At 32.2% G+C, this 22,609-nt stretch overlaps 1 protein-coding gene, 2 long non-coding RNA genes and 1 pseudogene across 6 annotated transcripts; 3 read left to right on the forward strand and 1 right to left on the reverse strand.

The window, feature by feature from the left end:
- Positions 1-1,377: 1,377 nt before the first annotated feature.
- LOC128161515 (S-crystallin SL11-like) lies at positions 1,378-13,301 on the forward strand. 3 transcript variants are annotated; one of them, XM_052824813.1, is made up of 4 exons: positions 1,378-1,592; positions 7,203-7,295; positions 7,631-7,857; positions 8,288-8,682. In XM_052824813.1, the coding sequence occupies exons 1-4, from the start codon at positions 1,460-1,462 to the stop codon at positions 8,438-8,440; spliced, it is 606 nt and encodes a 201-aa protein (XP_052680773.1). In that variant the 5' UTR covers positions 1,378-1,459; the 3' UTR covers positions 8,441-8,682. The 3 variants fall into 3 exon arrangements, with proteins under 3 accessions (XP_052680773.1, XP_052680774.1, XP_052680772.1); XM_052824814.1 differs by lacking the exons at positions 7,203-7,295; positions 7,631-7,857; positions 8,288-8,682 and adding exons at positions 11,829-11,921; positions 12,280-12,506; positions 12,930-13,301 and having other exon boundaries at positions 1,380-1,592; XM_052824812.1 differs by lacking the exons at positions 1,378-1,592; positions 7,203-7,295; positions 7,631-7,857; positions 8,288-8,682 and adding exons at positions 10,767-10,972; positions 11,829-11,921; positions 12,280-12,506; positions 12,930-13,301.
- On the forward strand, positions 2,910-6,209 carry LOC128161521 (uncharacterized). Its single transcript, XR_008240382.1, has 2 exons — positions 2,910-3,501; positions 4,733-6,209. It is a non-coding gene; the product is annotated as an uncharacterized LOC128161521 (long non-coding RNA).
- A 1,081-nt stretch (positions 13,302-14,382) lies between the features above and the next one.
- Positions 14,383-18,977, forward strand: LOC128161520 (uncharacterized). 2 transcript variants are annotated; one of them, XR_008240381.1, is made up of 4 exons: positions 14,383-14,521; positions 14,997-15,099; positions 15,366-15,435; positions 18,587-18,977. It is a non-coding gene; the product is annotated as an uncharacterized LOC128161520 (long non-coding RNA). The 2 variants fall into 2 exon arrangements; XR_008240380.1 differs by lacking the exon at positions 14,383-14,521 and having other exon boundaries at positions 14,530-15,099.
- A 103-nt stretch (positions 18,978-19,080) lies between these two features.
- On the reverse strand, positions 19,081-21,976 carry LOC128161514 (S-crystallin SL11-like; annotated as a pseudogene).
- Between the last annotated feature and the right edge of the window lie 633 nt (positions 21,977-22,609).

Below are 22,609 nucleotides of genomic sequence, written 5' to 3' on the forward strand. Positions count from 1 at the left end.
TCCCACAGGTGATTGCTATTCCTTTAAATTGCTGGTTGTTTTAATTACCTAAATAAGGTTAAGCCATTCCATTAGTTTAAGCAATTAACTGAGAATTATTAATCTAAAAACTTTATCAGATTATTCACGCCCGGAATATTGGAAGTGAACAGTATCGAATCCCCTATGAATTTCTGGTGAGGCCAATTCGACCTTCGAACTTTCGCATGTAAGGCGAAGATGCTAGAGTACGAAGATGCAAGGCAAAACTCCTAGGATGCAAAGACGAAGGAACGATACTACTGTATCGCTCATTTGCGTTCCCAACTTCGCACTCTCCCTTTAACACCTTAGCAATTTTGTCTTCGCCTTTTAATGTGTGCGCAGCACTTTATCGTTTCAAGATTATTTACTATACAAAATGACGCCTTCAAAGAAGACGAATATTTGAGAAGTATATATATAAACTAAAAATCTAAACACTTTTTCCAATATGGAAATGCAAATGTTTTAAACCATTGTAATAAATTAAGGTACTGTAAACCAATTTTTATTCGCGGCGACTTTATTTCGCGATTAACTGCCAATAAAATAGTTCGTGACGACTAATGTTCGCGACAAAGCCTTATCCAGACCTGTATTATTATAAAAAACTATAGACAATGGATTTGTTCGCGGCGAGAAATATTCGCGACGACAAGGCTCTCGCTAACATCGCGAAAATTTCTCGCATGCGAATAAAAGTTGGTTTACAGTAAGCTGAGTGCCCCCCCCCCCCAACCCCGATTCCCCAAAAATGATACTGATGGTCTTATATCTTGTAGTTTTCTTATAGTTTTCTCAGATTGATTTGTTTTACACGACATTTTCTCAAGAAAACTGTTTTGTAAAACATTGATGTCAAATCGGTACGGAATTTTCTTGGTAAGTTACAATTATATATTTATTGATGATTTGACAAATAGTTTGAACCCTGGCAGATGTTAATTTATTAGAAAGCCTATAAAATATTGTCTTCTTCAAACTATTGATAAATAATGCATACACTGTCTGCATTTTTTCTTAAGCTTAATTTTATACGTCGATGCCATTTTTTGGTTGTTGGGTTAAATGACTAGCCTAGCGTTCTAGTAATTGACCCGAAAAGTTTACTTTGTCACACCTTTATGTTTGTCCTATTCATCTGTCTTTCATTCTTGAGTTGTCAACAAATGAATATGTATCCTACACGACTTTTGTGTCCTATGTTTGAGACCATTAGGAGAGTACATACATAATATATATTACACGATAATGTTGTAATGTGAATTATTACAATAGGAATTGCAAGATGATGGGTATAAAGAAAATGCAGATACTTTCGCCAACTTTTGCGCCACCCTGTAGTTTGGAGAGTCAATATTTAGGACATTCGTCTATAGGCCTATATTACCTGTAATAGACCAGGATTGTGCTAGTCGATACCTAGACAAGTAACAAGATGCCAGCATACAAGTTGATGTACTTTGACACTAAGGGGAGAGCCGAGGTCATCCGATTGGCCTTTGTGGTAGCTGGACAGTCGTTTGAGGATAAGAGATTTCCAATGGAAGAATGGCAAACCGTGAAACCGAGTATGTATATCTATCAATATCTTCGCTAGCCAAGGGTGACGATCCACGGTGTTTCTCTATTCACAGAAACACCGTGGATCGTCACCCTTGGCTATAGCGAAGATGAACTATCAATTCAGTCAAATTAGAGTTTTGCAAATTCATTTCAATAATTTTATTAAGATAAAATCTTTATTATCTGAAAAGATAAATTAAGCCTATTATTCAGATTTTTATGAGTGAGTAAAAATAAGACGTGTGTTAAAATTAAGCCAGGTGTGGTTGTTTTCGTAGATTAACAATTCTGCAATGTAAAAAAAAGAATGCATTGTCGATAAAGCTCGACTTTCAGCTGTCGCAAGATCCTGTTCAAATACGCTCTTTATCGATTTTAAACAGCAACTGAGCGAGGCTCTGGGAGACATTGGCACGCTAGTGCAAGTATGTCGTAAACATACTTGCGCCCATTTCCGGTAATTTCCCAAATCTGGATGTAAACAACAAGGTGGAATGACAAAAACTGATGGATATGATAATATGTTTTACGGTGTGACCGTTGGGGCGAGCGCAGAAGGAACCACACATCTATCATCATTGTTAAATGCAACCCGTGGACTTGCCCTAACCAAAAAACTTAGGGTTTGTTTGAAAACTTTACCGCTGCAAGGAACCCAAAGTTATTAAACTTTTATTCCAATGGTCCCTTCCTAGGCTTATACACTTAAACAAGCTACCAATGAGCATTAATAAAATGTTAAACAGACTTATTAAAATATTAAGATAAACACAAAGCTGTTTGGTTATTTTTAATGTTAATACAATTATGTTTTATCATTCCTTTACCTTTTAATAATGATCATTAAAATCAGTAAACAATAAATTGTGTGTCTGTGTTATTTCTCATTTTGTTCCTTGTTGTTATCTGTGTTTTAATTATTTTCCTCTTTGACATCAATTTTGTTTTTAATCTTTTTAATTTTTGTACGCTATATAAGCGTTGTAGACATGTGCCCTCACTCTTTTTTAGTGTGTTATCCAATATCATTTAAAGGTTTGACCACAAATGCAACTATAACAAATACATGTAGATATTTTAACAGTTAATTTTTTTTTCTTTTATTCATTCATTACAAAATAACGCGGCTGCACGTAGATCTAATAATGATTGGACTTTTTTTTTTCTTTTCTTTTTTAATAATTTTTTTGTCACCTACCTAATGTATGCATATATGTTTGGATCAATATGACAGTAAATTTAGCATGGAACTTGCATGTGTATTTACTAAGCAAAAAAAATTTATCAAAACAAAACTAATCAGCCAAAGAGTCACCGTTAACACTGATTCTAAGTACTTTCTACACGTTACATCCAGTACAGATGCTTGATCCACCTCTGAAATTATATAGCCCGAGATCACTGTGACGTCATCCTTAACTTTTGCGCTCGACAGTTTTCGTAAATTGTCGGACAAATTCGGGGAAGGAAATGACGTCATATGTCAGCAAAAGTTCAGATAGGTACAGTTTTTTAGGTAAGCATATGTGTTGTTTACTTTAATGTTTTGAAAAGGATTTTTTATTGTTAAATGAAAATGATGTATGAGATTTTCAGGTAAGAATTTTCCGTAGAAACGCTTCCTGTTCCACCATGTTGCTATGCACCGCAAAGGATCACTGGGATAGTAGAACTTTTTCACGTGGCCTCATAAAATTTTCTTTGAACAATGTGCAGATTTCAACTCGAATTTCCTCCGTTCGTACACATTGTCTATGGAGCTCGCTACGCTTCGCGCCGCCTCGCTGCGCTCGCTATGATGAATATTGCGAACACAAACTGATGTCGGTTGTCATAAAAAGGGAGTGAAAAAAGGACGAGACCATACACCTTTTCCCTGTGATCTAAACCTGTCATCTGCAAGCAGTAAGCATGGTAGGTGTGATATCATAACATGTGCTATAATTGTATTATGTAAACGTTACAGATTACTAGTATTATGCTCGTATAATATCCACGTGAAAACAATATCGCCTAGCTTGTATGCAGAATAGCTACACAATGATATTAATTTGTTCAAACATAAAAATTATTCATTGTTAATTCAGTCATTGTAATTAAAATAATCACAATTTTAGTTCGAATTTGCTCAAATGAAATTAACCATGATAAATGGTAAAGTTAACCAGGCGCGTATATACCCAGCTGTTAGCGTAGAGGGCCCTGAGTTAACTCTAGCATATGACAAGCTTATTTACCAACATTTACTCACAAAATGATTTTTAATGTAACACTTTCATGCACATTAGCTTGAACAGTATATTTTTAAGGAAATATGTTATATGTTTGTATTTATGATATTTTTTGGCACATATAGTTCATAACATGAAGAATTATTTTTTTATTCACTATCAGTAACTGATATTATTATACTTTCATGTAAAATACTGAAATCGGATTGGTTTAGGCACAATTGGTAATCCGTTCTATTACCCTCAGCGTTAGCAACACACTTGTTTTGTTACGTGCGTAAATTATGCGTGTACGGTTTGCCTTAGAATTCACTTCATTTCTATATAAAAGCAGTAAAATTCTCTTTAAATGGTTGTCTTGGGGTGTCAATTTCAACAGTTACCCTCCCAAACAGGCACTATTTATATAATGTTGATTCTCTGTACTGTGAATCCATTTGAACAGATGACTGATATTCACCCTCTTTATTGAACTGTAAAAATCAAAGTACAGTTGAAAGAAAAATTAGTATATTTTGATTTATTGGTTGATAGAATTGCTCACATCATATTTAGATTTCATGTGATGTGTTCATTATTGTTACAATTTCTTATTTTTTCCCCATTATATTCAAATCATGAAAACATAAGATTTCTAAATACAAACAGTCATATAAGATTTGAAATTGTCAAGTTAAGTAACATTAATTTAAATGTTCAAGATTAGAATAAAATGTTGAAAAATTTCACCTGATATGAAATTTTTATATAGAATAATCCATTTATATAAGGTTCTGTCTATGTTGCATATACTTTCATAATATGCCCATATTAATTTTATTTTTCTACATGTAGCGTCTTAAAATCATCTTTTCATATGAGTCCTTCTTTTATGTTATAAGTAATAGTAATATCATTTTGGTTTTTTAATACAGATTTTTCAAACCTCCAAGAGATGAGAACATCACTGGTATGTGTTAACGAGGTCATTCCTAATACAAGCCACAATGCGGAAAAATAAAAGACTAACGTAAAGAACTGAAACCATGAGTGATGAAGAGAAGTGCTGATAATCAGATTAACTCTATTATGTTCATCCTGATAAAGCCTTTCCCGATTGATGACTTGGAGCATTTATTTGGTTATTTAAGGATGACAATATTTATTTGAACATTTATGATATAATATTAAGACAATTAATAAGCAACACAACATATCCTGAAATATGAAGCTGGACCAAACCAGTGATAACCTACCATTTAAGATTCATTACATTACTTGCAATTGGATTTGAAAACCATTTCTGAAACTTCAAAAGTCATGAATAACTTGGACATATAATGCATACAATTAAGAATTATTATTGTAAAGATTATATATCACGATACATGCATATGCTATAAGAAATACAATTGATAGACATCAAAAGTTGTATATACTGACCAAGTGCAGTAATGAAGTTTGTAATGGCTATATACTATTTACTGGTCATGTGGAGTAACTGATTTTTAAGATATATAATTATGTTTAATTTTATGATTGCATAGTATATCAAATCATCATTTCTGTATATCAGTGTCTGTCTGTCCATCCATTTATCTGTCTGAAGTCTGTTTTATTATTATGACACTTATATACACAATTGCCTTACAGAAAATGGTAGTCTTCTTAAATGACGTTTTTGAATGAATGGTTGAGTAAATTTTTTATTTTAAATATTTTTTGAAATGATTTTTGTGAATAAGAATGTTAATTGTTATACATACAGGTATAGATACCTTATCTATATTATCATTTTTACATGAAAAAAAATGTAAATGTAGGTGGTACATAATGATACGATTTGTTAAGTTTTATTTAAACATGAAAATGAAAAAGAAATTTAATTGGTGTGGCCTTTCACATTTTCTATTGTTTAGTTCAAATTGAGGCTGAAACATTGTAATATATTACCCTGCATAATTATTCTGATAAAGTCAAAATTATACATTATAATTAGCACCAAGACCAATTATGGGGACCAAGGACGGGTTCAAAGTTTAAAGTTCAGCATATATATAGGAACTATAGGATTGCATACATGTGTATACCTAAGGACAAATCATAAATCATCTCAGAAATGTAGTGTTGTCCAGTCCAATCAGATGATATGATCTAAAGAATTATCATGATTAATTATCAGATTTCATTTTATACCTGTAATCATTTGAAAGATTCTCATAATTTTCAATACCCATTTTAATGCAATACCTTGAAAATCAGACAAAACGTTTAAAGATTGATAGAGCTAGGAAATTCAAATTAATTACAGTCAATATATGATTTTTTAGGAAACCTGTTATTTATTTGGTTTGATATTGTATTTTAAAATCATTCAGCAAAGGCTTAATAAAAATTGTGTGTATAAAAGTTTTCATGCATTTTTTTCTTTTGTGTACAGAGACCAGAGTTTCTTGATTATATCAGATGCACAACTTATGGCTCTCAGTTTGTTAATTACCATTAAAATACACTCTTCAGTATACATTGAAAGTGAAAAAAATGTCAAATTAAAGAATCCTCTTCTCTTTATATGTTTGGTTTTTAGAAATACAATCATTTATGGCAGTGTTGACTTTCATGAAGCGTGCAGAGTGAATTTTTGTAAAAGTCAGGTCAGAGGAAATTCGGTGTTACAGCCTATTTCATTCAATTACTAGTAGTATGTGCAACACAACTCCATTAATTTTTTTCTACAAGAACTTATGCAGGTTCACAGTATAACTAGTTGAAAGCCATTTAAAACTGAATTATACGCCTTTTCTAATAGATGAGTAGGGTTTGTAGCATCTATTTTAATAGAGGTCAGAGGAAATTCAGACGTTATTATCTGTTTTTCTAATTCACCAACATAGCAATTATTTATTATCATTCTGTTGCTTTTTATAATTTCTTCCAAATAACATTTACAAATTAAGAGTCTAAATATAACAAATAGTATTTTTTGCAATTTTTCTAGCTCTGGTCAGGTCAAAAAATGTAACTTTTTTAGTGGTCAGAGGAAATTCAAACTAAAATAGCGGATTAGATAAAAGGAATTCCAATAATCCATTTTCAGATAAATAAAGTATTTTATTAACCTTTTTAATATTTTGGTAAGAAGAGTTTTCTAGTTAATTTTTTAATTTTTTGAACATGGGTAAGTATGAAGGTCGTTGCCATGGAAACGAACTCATTTACATATGCTTAAAATGTCCTTTTTTACAAAAGCGAATCAATTAGGGTCTGTTCAATCAATTTTTCCAATTATTCAATTTGTTTCATGTCAGGTTCACATATCCTTAAAGTAGCCAAGTCTTTTAAATGTTGTAGATAAAAAGAATGTGGTGTACAAATTAACTAAGAAAGTTGGTATCTGATTTACAGCAATGCCACAAAAGCAGTTGCCGTGTCTTCAGGTAGATGGTCGTCTTATCCCTCAGTCCGGAGCTATCATGAGATATGTAGCCAGGGAATTTGGTATATGATGGTTTTTTTTTTTTTTTTATCTTAGAACGTTTCTGAAAATGCATCCTGCAATCCAAATTAAAAATCCACATAAAACAATTTCAAGGCTTTTTTTTTTATCATTTTTACTTTTTTCCAACTTTCTTGATATTCTGCTATGCAAAAGCGTTCTGTGACAGTTTTTTTTTTATTCCTGAATACTTTTTGAACTGTCAATAGTTTTCTTAAGTTTTTATGTCGGATCATCCTGGATGTAAATATGAAAATATAAGAGTGATGGGCCATTTTCCCCTTGCTTATATCAAATCTAAGTACTTATTAAATTTTAATTTCAATTCGTACTCTAGGGTTGTACGGGGACAATAATGACGAAAACACTCGTGTTGACGTCATCATAGGAACCGCCGAAGACTTTTTGAAGAGCGCCATTGCAATTCATTATGAAAAAGACGAAACCAAAAAAGCAGAACTAAAGAAAGATCTGGAAGAAAACAAGATTCCTCAGTTTTTCAGCTTGTTGGAAGACATTTTAAAGGAAAATAATGACGGGGATGGTTTTTTTGTTGGTAAAAAGGTAGAGGCTTGGTTTAACTTATATCTATTTCATAGTTCATACCAACATTAAAAATCTCTCTTGATATGTAAATTTGTTGAACCGAGTTGTTAATTTTTTTTTTAAACCCGAGCTTCCATGTAGAAATATAACAATTAAAATCATAGATCATAATGCCAAATTTGATATCCTGTTACTTTTTGCATGATTTCAACAGTAAAATTTAAAAGTCATTTAATTTTTACAGTTCATTAATAAAAATGTTTCATATATGGTGGTGCAAACATCATTATGATAAATCATTATAGAAAACAGTTTAAAGCTTTAAAGTAATATAAATAGATCTGGTGCAAATTATTTCGTTTTCAAAAATTCCATAGCTCATTTAGGTGAGCCTCTACTGACATCATTTTTATTAGATCTTGAAATTATGTGTTCATTTAACTTCCAGATATCGTTAGCGGACATTTTGATTTATGACATCACTGACCAGGTCGGCGCTACTGCGAAACTTCCGGCTTTCCCACCAAAACTGGGAGGGCTGATCGAGAGAGTGAAGAACTATCCCAAGATAAAGGAATATCTAGCTAAAAGAGGAAAGTGAACACAAAATGAAAAGTTAACATAAAACAAACATATAACAAATCCGTTAGTTTGAAACTATTTCTTTTTTAAGGCCTGCCGTGTACATGTATAAATACAGGTAATTTTGAGGACATTTCTCATGTTTCATCAAACGTTAATTCAAAGTCACCATTTTATAATATCTATATGTAAGCTGTAATGTATTAGCTTATGTATTGTGTTAATAAAATAAATTGTTGAAAAAAGTCATCTTCATCTACTGAATATATACCAGGACAGAATCCAACGGTCGTATAGAAATGAGTTGATAGAACCATTTTAACAATTCCTTGGACTTTCGATAGGACGTAACTATCTATTTCTAAACAAGTTTAAATGACGCTGGTTTCAAGTGAAATATACACAGATTGCGTAGTCTTAGCTCAAAAGCCAGAAGAAATAGACAGGCCTACGTACGTCACATGGCTGTTTGACACAACTACCCAAAGTCCCAGCTCTCGTTAAAATGGCTCTATACTGATTACCTAATCATAAGGTGGGAAGCAGTGATACCTCTGGGAATTATATGGCATGAAATTTAATAATGATACTAAAAGTGTTTAAGAATGCAATTTATTCATAATTAAAGAAAAAAATCACTAATTAATACTATTAATTAATACTAATGAAAATCAATTTCCTGCAGATAAAAGACATATAATCATCTGACAAGTCAACATAATCTTCTGACAACTCAACATAAAAAAGTCTGGCAAGTCGGAATAAAACAACCTAGCAGTTTAATCTATTCAGTTGACAATTGATGGCAATGCCACCATTAAAAATATATTTTAAACAAAATGTAAAAGATAATACACAAATACATCTTAAAAAGATTAGGATTATCGTTGTTAATATTTACATGAATCGCTCATAAGGGTTATGGAATTTTCTTCACCATACGTTTCCTTATATCCCGTTTGATCAACTTAACACAGTTTTGCAACTCTTTTTTAAATTTCTCGGACAAAACAAACATATACTACTAAGACCTACTAGTACATCCACAGACTATACTCGTTAAACACAATTTATAAATACATATGTGTGAAAAGGAAAACCTGAAACATATCATTGCCATATTTGAATAATTACTAGTAAGCCCCAAGTCATTTTTATTTATATATCTAGGCTAACAATTTCGGCAAGTGCGCACAGATGTTAATAACCCCCAGCTATAAATCATAAAAACCTGTGATTTCATTCAGTAAATCCATCAGCCGATGATTATTATTAAAATAATGGGAAATCCATATAATTATTACGATATGCTTTAACCTAAATTGCACAATCTCTAGCGTTTATTTACTTCTTGTATGACGTTGTCTTTATAGTATTGTCACCGCCCCTTTTCCCCCACTCTCACATTTCCGGTTTTAAACATTATTTGCCCAATAAAACATTCGTTAAAACAAATGCTTTATGAGAGGATTTTTCTTGCCTTACAATGAAAATAATAAATAGTCATGATCTAAAATAAGCATTTACAATTTTCATAACCAAGAAAAATAAAGAAAGGAAGAAAAGGAGAGAAAAAAATCAGAAGTGAGTAAAATTTTTAATATAAGCATAACGTAAATACGAATGGCACAGTCTATTAATACGACACAGTGCTCAATAGTTTATTCATTTTCATTTTAGCCTCTGTTCATTGATGTCAAAAACCGTTGAGGTATTTATAAACAACTTTGTATGTCTTTAATGTGCAATTATTTCAAGGAATTCTTGTCATATTTTTTTAAAGCAAGAACGTTAAGATTACATGAAAGTTTTTCTTTGATAGTCATTATCACTAGCCATTTGTTCCTAATGATAATAGATAGACGACTTAATGTGCATTCAGTTAAAAAATCTGGACACATTTTTAAAGATATGATTGCTAAGTTAACAAAAAACTGTTCATGTAACTGATCATAGCTAGATACCCATGTGAATTTTTATGTTTCTTTAAAAAAAAAAAACCCATTTAGAAGTTAGAATGTTTTAGACTTACACTGCATAATATATTTCTCTCTTTCTTTTGATAAAATTTTATTTAGACGTATTTTATCAATCGGTTTTTCAAAGGCTGCAAGGTCATTTTATCATTAATCAAATGTCACGTCACTTAGATGCAAGGAAGTAATGTTATATTGTTTATTTTTTTTACATCAAGTTCACCAAAATGACGACTACTTTTGCTGTCCTCATTATTATGTCATTCATATGACGGGTACAAAGAACATGCAGATACTTTCGCCAACTTTTGCGTCACCCTGTAGTTAGGAGAGTAAATATTTAGGACATTCGTCTGCTCAGATCTATATATATACAATTCATATTACCTTGCAATAGACCAGGACTACACTAGTCGATACCAAGACAAGTCACAAGATGCCGGCATACAAGTTGATGTACTTTGACACTAAGGGGAGAGCCGAGGTCATCCGATTGGCCTTTGCGGCCGCTGGACAGTCATTTGAGGATAAAAGATTTCCACTTTCAATGGAAGAATGGCAAGCTGTGAAACCGAGTATGTATATCTATTCATTCCGTCAAATCAGAGTTTTGCAAATTCATTTCAATAATTTTATTAAGATAAAATTAAGCGTATTCTTAAGAAGAGTAAGGAAAAATAAGACGTGTGAAGAAATTAAGCCAGTTGACCTTTAGGTACTTATCGCAAATACAACTATCAGATACTTGCACAGTGACGAACATCAACTTTTGTTTTTAAAAGCTGGTTTTGAGTTACCCCTATATGCATACACTACTTCTTGGAGAGAAGCTGCAGAATTGCAGCTCCACAGGAAACTTTCAATCAACTCAGCTGTGATTGTTTTCGTAGATTAACAGTTTTGCAATGATAGTGATGGTTGCTTGCAATCAGAAAATATTTTTGTGTTTTTCAAAATGAATGTATATTCCATATAGTTCAGTTTCAGCTATCGCTCGAGCGTGTTAAATACGCTTTTTATCGATTTTAAACAACAACTGAGCGAGGCCCGGTGAAATGTCTGGGAGACAGCGGCACGCTAGTGTCATTTAATGGTTGGGCTAGTATATACAATATCTTCTGGTTCGGTGCAAAACACTCCGATCAAATTCATGCAAAATTCTTAAACAATGATAAATAAGCAACAACATCAAAAACAAAACAAAGTTTATTTGACAAATCACAGAAAACTGTGAACTTGTAAATAAATGCATTCTTAACTGCTGCTCTTCTTGTGGATTAGATGACATATTTTCTTCGGATGAATAATTCTTTTCTTAAAGTCGAGTTCAAGGCAAAAAGATGACATTTTCCTTAAGGTAGCTAAGTCTTTTCATGACTAAAAAGAATGCGGTGTACAAAGCAACCCAGAAACTTGATATCTGTTTTACAGCAATACCACAAAAGCAGTTGCCGTGTCTTCAGGTAGATGGTCGCCTTATCCCTCAGTCTGGAGCAATCATGAGATATGTTGCCAGGGAATTTGGTATATATTTTTCTTTTTATTTTTGAGCGCTCCTGAAAATGCATCCTACAATCCCCTCCCCCCCCCCCAAAAAAAAAAAATCCGCATAAACAATTTCAAGGCTGCGTTATTTGTGTCAAATTTTCTTATTTTTTACTTTTTTTTCCAACTTTCTTGATATTCTGCTATGCAAAAGCGTTGTGTGACAGGTTATTTTTTTAATCCTGAATACTTTTCGAACTGTCAATCGCTTTTTAAAGTTTTTATGTCAGATCATCCTGGTTATAGAATATAAAAATGTAAGAGGGGTGGACCATTTTCCCCTTAAATATATCAAATCTAAGTACTTATTAAATTGGAATTTCAATTCGTACTCTAGGGTTGTACGGGGACAATAATGACGACAACACCCGTGTTGACGTCATCATTGGAACCGCCGAAGATTTTTTGAAGAACGCCTTTGCACTTAGATATGAAAAAGACGAAACCAAAAGGGCAGAGTTAAAGAAAGATCTGGAAGAAAACAAGCTTCCTCAGTTTTTCAGCCTGTTGGAGGACATTTTAAAGGAAAATAATGGCGGGGATGGTTTTTTTGTTGGTGAAAAGGTAGAGGCCTGGTTTAACTTATAACCATTTCATATTTCATACCACACATTCAGAATCTCTCATGATATGTAAATATGTCGCACCAGTTGTGAAATTTTCTTAAACCCGAGCCTCCACGAAGTAATATTAAAAAAAATACCGCTGGGGTTTTACATTTTTTTCCCTCCAAAAATTTCAAAAGCTAATTTTCTTTGTTAAATAGTGTAAAATTAGAAAATTCTTAACCGGTGAAAGTATTTTAATTTAAATGTACTTTAATCCACATTAAAATCGACAGATGTCTCATACCACCTTAAGGCAATATAAACTAATTCTGGTGCAAACTATTTCGTTTTCAAACATTTTACTTTTCACCAAGTTAAGCCTGTATTGACAACATTTTTATTAAGTGTAGATATTGAAATTGTATTCTTTAACTTCCAGATATCGTTAGCGGACATCATGATTTATGACATTACTGACCAGGTCGGCGCTGCAGCAAAACTTCCGGCTTTCCCACCAAAACTGGGAGGGCTGATCGAGAGAGTGAAGAATCATCCCAAGATAAAGGAATATCTAGCTAAAAGAGGAGATTGAACACAAAAAGGAAAAGTTACCATTAAATCAACGTGAAACCCATCCTTTAGATTGATTCTTTTTTCCGGACTGTAGTGTATTGGTACAGGCAACTTTAAGGATTTTTCTCATGTGCCATCAATATTTTAATTCAAAATCACCATTCTTATGACATCGTTATGTATGATGTAATATACTAGTTTATGTATTGTGCGAATTAAATGGTTTATTTGAAAAATATCTTGAGCGGCTGAATATAAAACAAGAGTAGAATCCATCGGTTGTTCGGAAATGATTTGATACATTGATTACGTAATCATTAGGTGAGGCGCAGTGATATTCCTGGGAATCATATGGGATGAAATTTAATTAATGATATGAGGAGGCTATCTATTCAGAATGAAAGGAAAAATCCACTGACGACAACGAAAATCAATTTCCTGATAAAAAAAAAATTACACCTGGCAAGTCAAAATGATCATCTGACAAGCCAACATAATATTCTGACAACTCAACATAATACAAAGTCTTGCAAGTCAGAATAAAAAAAAACTTCCAGTACAATTTATTCAAATCAACACTTGATGGCAATGCCACCATTAGAATATATTTTAAACAGGATGTAAAAGATAATACTCAAATACATCTTAACAAGAATAGGATTATCGTTGTAAATATTTACATGATTCGTTAATAAGGGTTATGGCATTTTCTGCAACGTACATTATCTCATATCCCGTTTGATCAACTTAAAACAGTTTTGCAATTTTATTTTTTAATTTCTCAGACAAAACAAATATGTAATACGATGACTTACGAGTACATCAACAAACTATAACCGTTAAACACACTTTATAAATAAGAGAAAAACCTGAAACGTATCATTGCCATATTTGAATAATTACCAAGTCATTTTATTTTTCGGCAAGGGCGCACAGATGTTAATAACCTCCAGCTATAAATCATAAAAACCTGTGATTTCATTCAGTAAAGCCATCAGCCGATGATTTTTTTTTTACAAATAATGGGAAATCCATATAATTATTATGCTATGCTTAACCTAAACTGCACAATTTCTGGCGTTTATTTATTTCTTTTAGGACTAGTTGTATTTGTAGTGTTGTCACCGCCCCTTTTCCCCCACTCCCACATTTCCGGGTTTAAACATTATTTGCCCATTAAAACATTCTTTGAAACAAATGATTAATGAGAGGATTTTTCTTGACTGACAATGAAAATAATAAATAGTCATGATCTAAAATAAGCATTTACAATTTTTATAACCAACAAGAAAAATAAAAAGAGAGAAAGAAAAGGAGAAAAAAAATCAGAAGTGAGTAAAATTTATAATATAAACATTACGTAAATACAAGTGGCGAAGTATATTAATACGACACAGTGCTCAGTAGCTTATTCGTTTTCATTTTAGCCTCTGTTGATTGATGTCAACAACCGTTGAGGTATTTATAAACAACTTTTTATGTCTTTAATGTGTAATTATTTCAAAGAATTCTTGTCTCATTTTTTACAGCAAGAACGTTAAGATTACATGAAAGTTTTTCTTTTGATAGTCATTATCACTAGCCATTTGTTCCTAATAATAATAGATAGACGACTTAATGTGCATTCAGCTAATAAAATCTGGACACATTTTTAAAGATATGGTTGCTAAGTTAATAAAAAAAACCTTTCATGTAACTGATCATAGCTAGATATGTGAATTTTTATGTTTCTTTAAAAAAAACCATTTAGAAGTTAGAATGTTTTGGACTTAAACTGCATAATATATTTCTCTCTTTCTTTTTATAAAATTATATTTAGACTATTTTATCAATCGGTTTTTCAAAGGCTGCAAGGCCATTTTATCATTAATCAAATGTCACGTCACATAGATGCAAGGAAGTAATGTTACATTGTTTATTTTTTTATATCAAGTTCACCAAAATGACGACTACTTTTGCTGTCCTCATTATTATGTCATTCATAAATCAGATTATGACAAGCAATTCAAAGGGAAACGACACTGCGCCATTATCAGGTAACATTTCTTGCTATTGAGTCATCTTCCATATGACCTGCATATTAGGCACACATTAACACATTCAGGTGGTGCATGTAATTTTTAACCTTAAAACATGAAAGAAACTTATAAATATTTTTAAAGATTAGCGAACCAGACTTAAAAAAATATTTTTTTACTAAAACGTAAAATCGGAATATGTGGTCAATAAGTTAACACATTTCGGTACATAAATATATCTTGGTACATGTATCAAAATTGTCTAATATCAAAAAAAATTTCAGCTGAAGATCCTGTATCAATAATTGAAAAGTCAATCCTACAAATCCCTCTCTTAAAGAAGTTTACTACTATGTAAGTACGTTCAACACATTTTATTTCACATTTGTAATAAACTCTTTCCAAAATATTATATTAAGCAATTATTATCTTTAACTGTTTGTACTTCATTTATATATTGATATTGACATTTGTAAATATGCTTCCTTATATGAACTTATATAGAAAAGCGAAAACGTTCAATTCTGTATGAACGTTTTCGTGACGTCACAATGAAAACAGCACGCGCTTATCACTTGACGGTTGTAATATTGTAAACGTAAAAATCACCGTTATATTAATGATTCTGAACAGTTTGACATTCTCAAACGTAAATATAGGTAATAAACAGCAATGAAAAAAGTTCACCTGGATATGAACTTGGTTGGTAAGTGATCAAATCTTCTGAAAAGCCCTTCGGGCTTCACAGGATTTGATCACGTGACCAACCAAGTTCATATCCCAGTGAACTTTTTCAGTTGCCGTTTATTTCTAAACAAGTTGCTGTCCTTTAAAAAAGGACTACAATACGTGGACCATTTGAATGTGTTTCCAACGAAAACATGAAAGCCTTAAGATTATCAGAGATTCCACCAACTCTAGCCCTCTTCTTTTAACCGCTAAATTTGTACGTTGTATTACGTATAAAGCCCTGACTTTTTATCTCAGAATTTAAAGGGTTCTTAGTTCTAAAATAATTATGATCTATCTATGAATGAAGTTTGCATGTATAGTATCTGGCATTCGGTGAATTCTACTATTTGCGCACACATTACGATTCGCACTACTTTGTTAGCTATGCAGTGACAGCTTTGTGTAAATTAAAAATTTCATATTTTGATGCATTTTTCTTGAGATTTAAACTTGTATACAGTGACAATTTTTCAATCATACTTAATTGCTTAAAAATTTAATTGGGAAGAACTCTAGCCTCGCCTATTATAAAAGTAAAGTGAAGTTACATGTGTATTCGGAAAACAACAAAACATTGCAAATTATGCTATTTGATGCATGTTGTAGTTTCGGCATAACATTAACTTATTTCATAATACTGATAGTTCATATCACATGCCAATCATTTCTTTAAAAGGAATACTTTGTTTCTGTACTGTTACCGACAACTTTACAATTACAGCGCCTTTGAACTTCTGTGTATATGGCATGGAATCCCGATCCAGATTCAGATAAACGTGTGCTAGCCTGGTTCCCTGATCTACCCATTACGCACGGGAACCAGGCTAGCTCATGCGCAGGCTGCATTTTCACCATAGCATCCGGTTTAACCTCGCTTATATATTTTCTGCGTGGACCTCAGGGTCCACGCAATTAGGTTGTGACTGGCAAGTACATACAGCATGTGAATTCTTTTATGTCTGATAAAAGTTTTATTAGTTCGAAAAATAATTGTATCTTTCTATTTTAGTTTTATCTTATCATTTCAATTATTCAAGACATATTGTCAAAAAGTTATTAATCTTTTGAGTTGATAATGCTTACTTTTTTCCCTATGATATCAAATTTTAAAACAAAGAACGCTTTAATTATCTATAAAACTTGTCTTATCGTGGTATATTTTTTGAAAAGAAAAATTATTGATAAAAAATGAGACATCATATGGAAATGAGGTCCCTGTGCCATATTGTTCATATGATCAATATAAGCCATAATAAAATAGCATTATGTAGTCATGTACAAATTATCTGGATAACGTAACAGAAAAGATTCCGTGTAAGAGATGATTAAGATCTCTCTCTCTCTCTCTCTCTCTCTCTCTCTCTCTCTCTCTCTCTCTCTCTCTCTCTCTCTCTCTATAAACTTAAATCAATTTTTAAAGATTTTTCTTTATATAATCCTATGTAAAAAATTGAAACCCCTTTCATTGTGGTATCACCCTACCCCTGGGGATTATGATTTCAACAACTCAACTCTATCCTTCCTGAGCATACTTCCACACAATTTACATCTTTTCTGACGAATCGATTTCTGAGTAGAGTTTTTCTTTAGATATCCCTAGTACAGATTTGCCCGAACACCTCCCCCATTGATATTGTGGCCGCATTGTTTCCCAGCAATGATGATTTAAACAATTTAAACCAAGACTACCTAGATATATTTTCACTCAAGTTATAAAAGTTCCGGCCCATTTGTCTTTAGATTTTCTTCTAATACTACCATAAAAAATACACTTGGTGGCGCGCCAACCTACCCCCTGAGGATCATTTGAAGTTAAATCTACACTTCCTAGGGATTGTTTCATGAAAGTAATGGCTTTTCTGTACAATTTGATCCAGAGAAGATTTTATAATATCTAAAATATTTTTTCTACATGTATATATTCCTATGAAAAATGAAATCCCCATATTGAAGCTACACCCTTTCCTAGAAGACCATTATTTGGACAGCTTAGGATTCCTTCACGCTCTCACACAAGTTACATCTTTTCTGGTCGATTGGTTTTCGAAAACGATTTTTAAAGATTTTTTTCTGTTTGTATTCCGATGTAAAATCTGTCCCCTCCCCCACTTTGGCTCTTTCTTTACCCAGGAGTCATAACGTCAACAAACTTGTATCTACATTACCTTAGGATGCTTCTGCACAAGCTACATATTTTCTGGTCAAATGAATTTTCAGAAAAAGTTTTGAAAAATACCAAAACATGAATTATATGTTTTAATTATCCTCCCTGGAGAGCAAAATATGGCTCTTAAATTTAAAACCATGAATTTACTTAGCCCAAAAAAGATTTGTGCAAAGAGATTAGAAAAAGCTTTGAGAATAATCTATGCAACGTCAACTTGTCAAAATGTCGGATTTTCAATACGTCTGAACTTTCATACTGATAGATCGATTTCATTAAAATAAAGGTATAATAAAGTTATTTGTTACTTGTTATTTCGGTTTTCATTTTTTTACCATTCGCAGAAATGTGCATTTTCATGTTTAACTGCCATTGATTTTACCTGGTACATGTACTTCTACGTGAGTGCTGTTTTGACAAGACCAACGGTCATGAAAATGTCCACGTATTTAAATTTATTTACAATCTTTTTTTCTGTAAAAGCTATTTTAATGACCAAAATGTATACAGAAGTTTTACCTACTACATTAAAACATTTCTTACATCTGTATATCATACCATAATTTAAGTATTTAAGATTTACCTTATTCAGACTTTATTCCTTTTTAGTTTCAAAAAGCAGCCACCCAGTCCTCCAGGAAAAATAAAGGAGATCCAGAAGATTAATATAAAGCCACTCCTTGGTTGTATTAAAACAGATACTTGTTATTAATTTTAAAAAATACATCCATCTGTAGATGAACATTCTAGATTCAATACTTCATGTGTGTAAATTTTAGAATGTATCTGCATAAAGACTGACATTTGAAACTATTATAAAATAAACTGTTTTAGAATTATATCTGTAAGAGTCTTACCTCTTCATGAATTGTAGGTAATAATTGGTTAATGGCAGTCACGTGATAGCTACATACATTACAAACATACGAAACGAAATTTACCCCCCCCCCCCCCGAACATTATGGCGTCATTCTTAGAGTACTCTAGTCAAATTTTTTACCTAACTTTAACACTGTTAAAAAGTTTACATGTGAAATACCCTCAGGAAAAAAGTGTTTACACACTGTTGAATTGCAGGACTGAAAATGAAACAAACGGATTGGTTCTGTGTTTACTTTGTTTATTGCGATAGCTTTTCTCTCTTGGCTAGATATTCCTTTATCTTGGAATTGTTCTTCACTCTGTCAATCAATCCTGCCAGTTTTGGTGGGAAAGCAGGAAGTTTTGCAATAGAACTGGTCTGGTCAGTGATGTCATAAATCAAAATATCCGCTAACGATATCTGAAAGTTAAATGAATCAATGAAAAACAATGTTAAGTTAAATTAATTGTGAAAGAATTAAAAAAAAAATCACCCGAAACACTCAGCACCTTTACGTATAGGATCTCTTATGATTTGCCATTGTATATGATTTTATCCAAAGAGTTGTGTATTTTCTATCCCCGGGCCTTGGTGAGGGGATAGAAAATACAAAACGAGTTGGATAAAAATCATATATCTTTTATCATCGCAGATCATGAGATTTTCTTTTTATGACATGTTTTAAAACGTTTTTGTCAAACCTCAATCTTTTCTGTAAAAGTCATAATTGTGAGCCACACAACACATTTATTACAAAAAGGCAACAACTTCACGCATTAAAAAAGTACCTTCAAGATTAACAAACAAACATTTCATTTTTCGAACATTTTTTTTATCAATTAATGAAAACATAAACAGCATTTAATGCTTCAAAAATTTTGAACTGTTTAAACTCCACACTTTTGAACTGATTTTTTTTCTTTTCATTCTACGTCAACCAACCGCCTAGACATACGTAGTGTTTAATTATGACGTCACTTGGGTAAGAATACACAGTGAAATATCAAACATTTATTACGTGAGTAATATCCACCGTATATTGAGCTAAAAATGTGATAAACTGCTTTACGTTTCTTTAAAGCCTAAAGAAATAGTTTCCATGACGATTCATTAAATGCTTGTATTACCCATTCAATATTTTTTACACACTAAATTGTTAATCACAACGGCTTGCATGCATTGAAGACAACATGACGTCGGGATATTTGCCATCTTAACTAAAAGGCTATTGAAATGGAATTTAACTATAACTAAAAAGTACTTGAAAAAAATTTATGAAAAGAATTTCCCTGGAATTGGAATGGAATTCGGTTTTTATCTCGTTTGTGTTTTATTCTAGACCCTTTACCAACGCTTGCAGGTAGAAAAATATCCCACACGATTCGGGGAACGGAAAGCATGTTCTATTATGCACACAGCCGGATTATTTCTTAAGAAATTGTTTAATATGGAAAATAAACGGAGATATGTCAGGATCGTGCCTTACCTTTTTACCAACAAAGTAGCCGTCACCACCATCGTTTTCCTTTAGAATGCTCTCCAACAAGCTGAAAAACTGAGGAAGCTTGGTTTCTTCCAAATCTTTCTTGATTTCCTCTTTTTTGGTTTCGTCTTTTTCATAATACCATGACATGACATTCTTTAAAAAATCGTCGGAGGCTCCCAGGATGACGTCAACACGAGTGTTCTCGTTATTATTATCACCGTAAAACCCTAGAACAGGTATTGAGATGCTGATTATCTAAGTTTGTAAATTAAAATTACAGCTTTCATGTATACAAATACTAAAGGTTAATTTAGTACCACGTGCTTAAAATTGACACAAGCAGGAAAGGCACACTGCTTATACTTTTTTACTTTTCCAAACTGATATAAACATAAGGTCATAAGAATATTGGCAGTTCAAAAGGTGTTCATGTTACTTCAATTCTTACGCAACGATTTTACATTTCTGTATATCACAAAATGAAATGAAATAAAAATAAGAGATTTGGGAAAATAACGCCTTTTTAAGTGTCTTTTTGATTGGGATTTTAATGATGCATTTTCAGGAACGCTCTTAATTAACAAATATGTACCGAATTCCCTGGCTATATATCTCATGATGGCTCCCGACTGAGGGATAAAGCGACCGTCAACCTGAAGACACGGCAACTGATGCTGTGGAATTGCTAAAAAACAAATATCAAAATAAAAAACCTCGTTTTTAGAGCGCATTCTTCATTAAGAAAAGACCGCCACTGACAAAAGAAAACGTATGTTGCTGTAAACATATATACGAACTCGACTATAAGTAATGGACTTATTCATCCGCAGAAAGTTTGTAATTTAATCCAGATCAAAACATGTAGTTCAGATCAGTAAATAGTAAAGATTTGCTGTGATATGTGAAACAAGATTTAATTTGTTGAGTACTGTTTCTTTTTCTTTACTTAACGAGTTTGCATAAATTTGATAAAAAGTGTATGTCTTTTTGTGTTCCTCTGTCATCCAGACAATACCCTGCGTCTCCTTAAGGGGCAGTTCAAAATCGATAGAGATGATGGTCTTTGACCAATATCATGCAATAGATCGTAGTTGAAGATTATAGAAAAGTCTTTACCATTTTATTTATTATTCTCAATAAAGTCTTTCATTTTGGGACAAAAAGTATCAGCACAAGTAGTACCAATTTTATTGCAGAGTTGTTAATCTACGGCAGCATTCATAGTCAAGCTGGTTTGTATTTTCTAAATTACTGTCTACAGCTTCTATCGATAAAAGTTCTGTATTTATATTGGGATGACACAAAACAAGCATGTCCAAACAATGTTTAATACCGGCCTCTGTACTAACATCTGATGTTTGTATTTGCGATGAAGTACCAATAATTCAATTTGCTTAATTTAAACACACTTCTTATATTCAATCACTAATATAAGCTTTAGACTACGCTTTATTTTTTCTTTAGCTATAAAATATGCAAAAGTTTAATTTGATTGAATTTAAAGGTAAACGTACCTGGTTTCACTTTGTACCATTCTTCTCTTGAACACCTCTTGTCCTCAAACGACTGTCCAGCGGCCGCAAATGACAATCGGATGACTTCAGCTCTCCCCTTAGCCTTACTCAAAGTATATTAATTTTTAGGCTGGCATTTTGTTAGCTTTCTTAGAAGCAATTTCTGTAGACTCAGTCAATATATACCTGAACAAGCGGATGTTCTAAATTTTCACTTTCTAAACTAACGTCAAAACGTCGTATTTTAAAAAGAGTGTTAAGAAATCACGAATAAGAGAATGATAAATAGACCTAAAATATGGATGTGACATCGCGGATGTAAGCTTATTAGACACTTATTAATAGAGTTGCACTCATTCAATCTTAAAACACTCAGTTTAAGCAAAATAAAATACATGTGTTGTATACGACGATTAATAAGCATATGTAAAACACAATATTTTCACAGACCTCCTAATAACTGGCATATGTCAGGCTTTAAAATATTTGGTAAACGATCAATCAATGAATAATTGTTACAGTAGCTTACTAGGAAAATATCTCACCGATTTAACATATGTTTTTTCTTAAACAAAAACGTTTTTCACAAAATGCTTTAGAAAGCGAATTCTATCAGGACAAGTATAAGACAAAACAAAGAATGTTCTCCAAAACCATCATAATAAAAATTGATAGCTTCTTTATTAGCGACAAAGCTCCTTAATAAATTGAGAATGTTTAAACACAAGGTAAACGTTTTGAAATTTGATTTTAGTTGATATAATTAAACA

The sequence above is a fragment of the Crassostrea angulata genome, chromosome 8 (genome assembly GCF_025612915.1).
Source record: "Crassostrea angulata isolate pt1a10 chromosome 8, ASM2561291v2, whole genome shotgun sequence".
Classification (NCBI taxonomy): domain Eukaryota; kingdom Metazoa; phylum Mollusca; class Bivalvia; order Ostreida; family Ostreidae; genus Magallana; species Magallana angulata.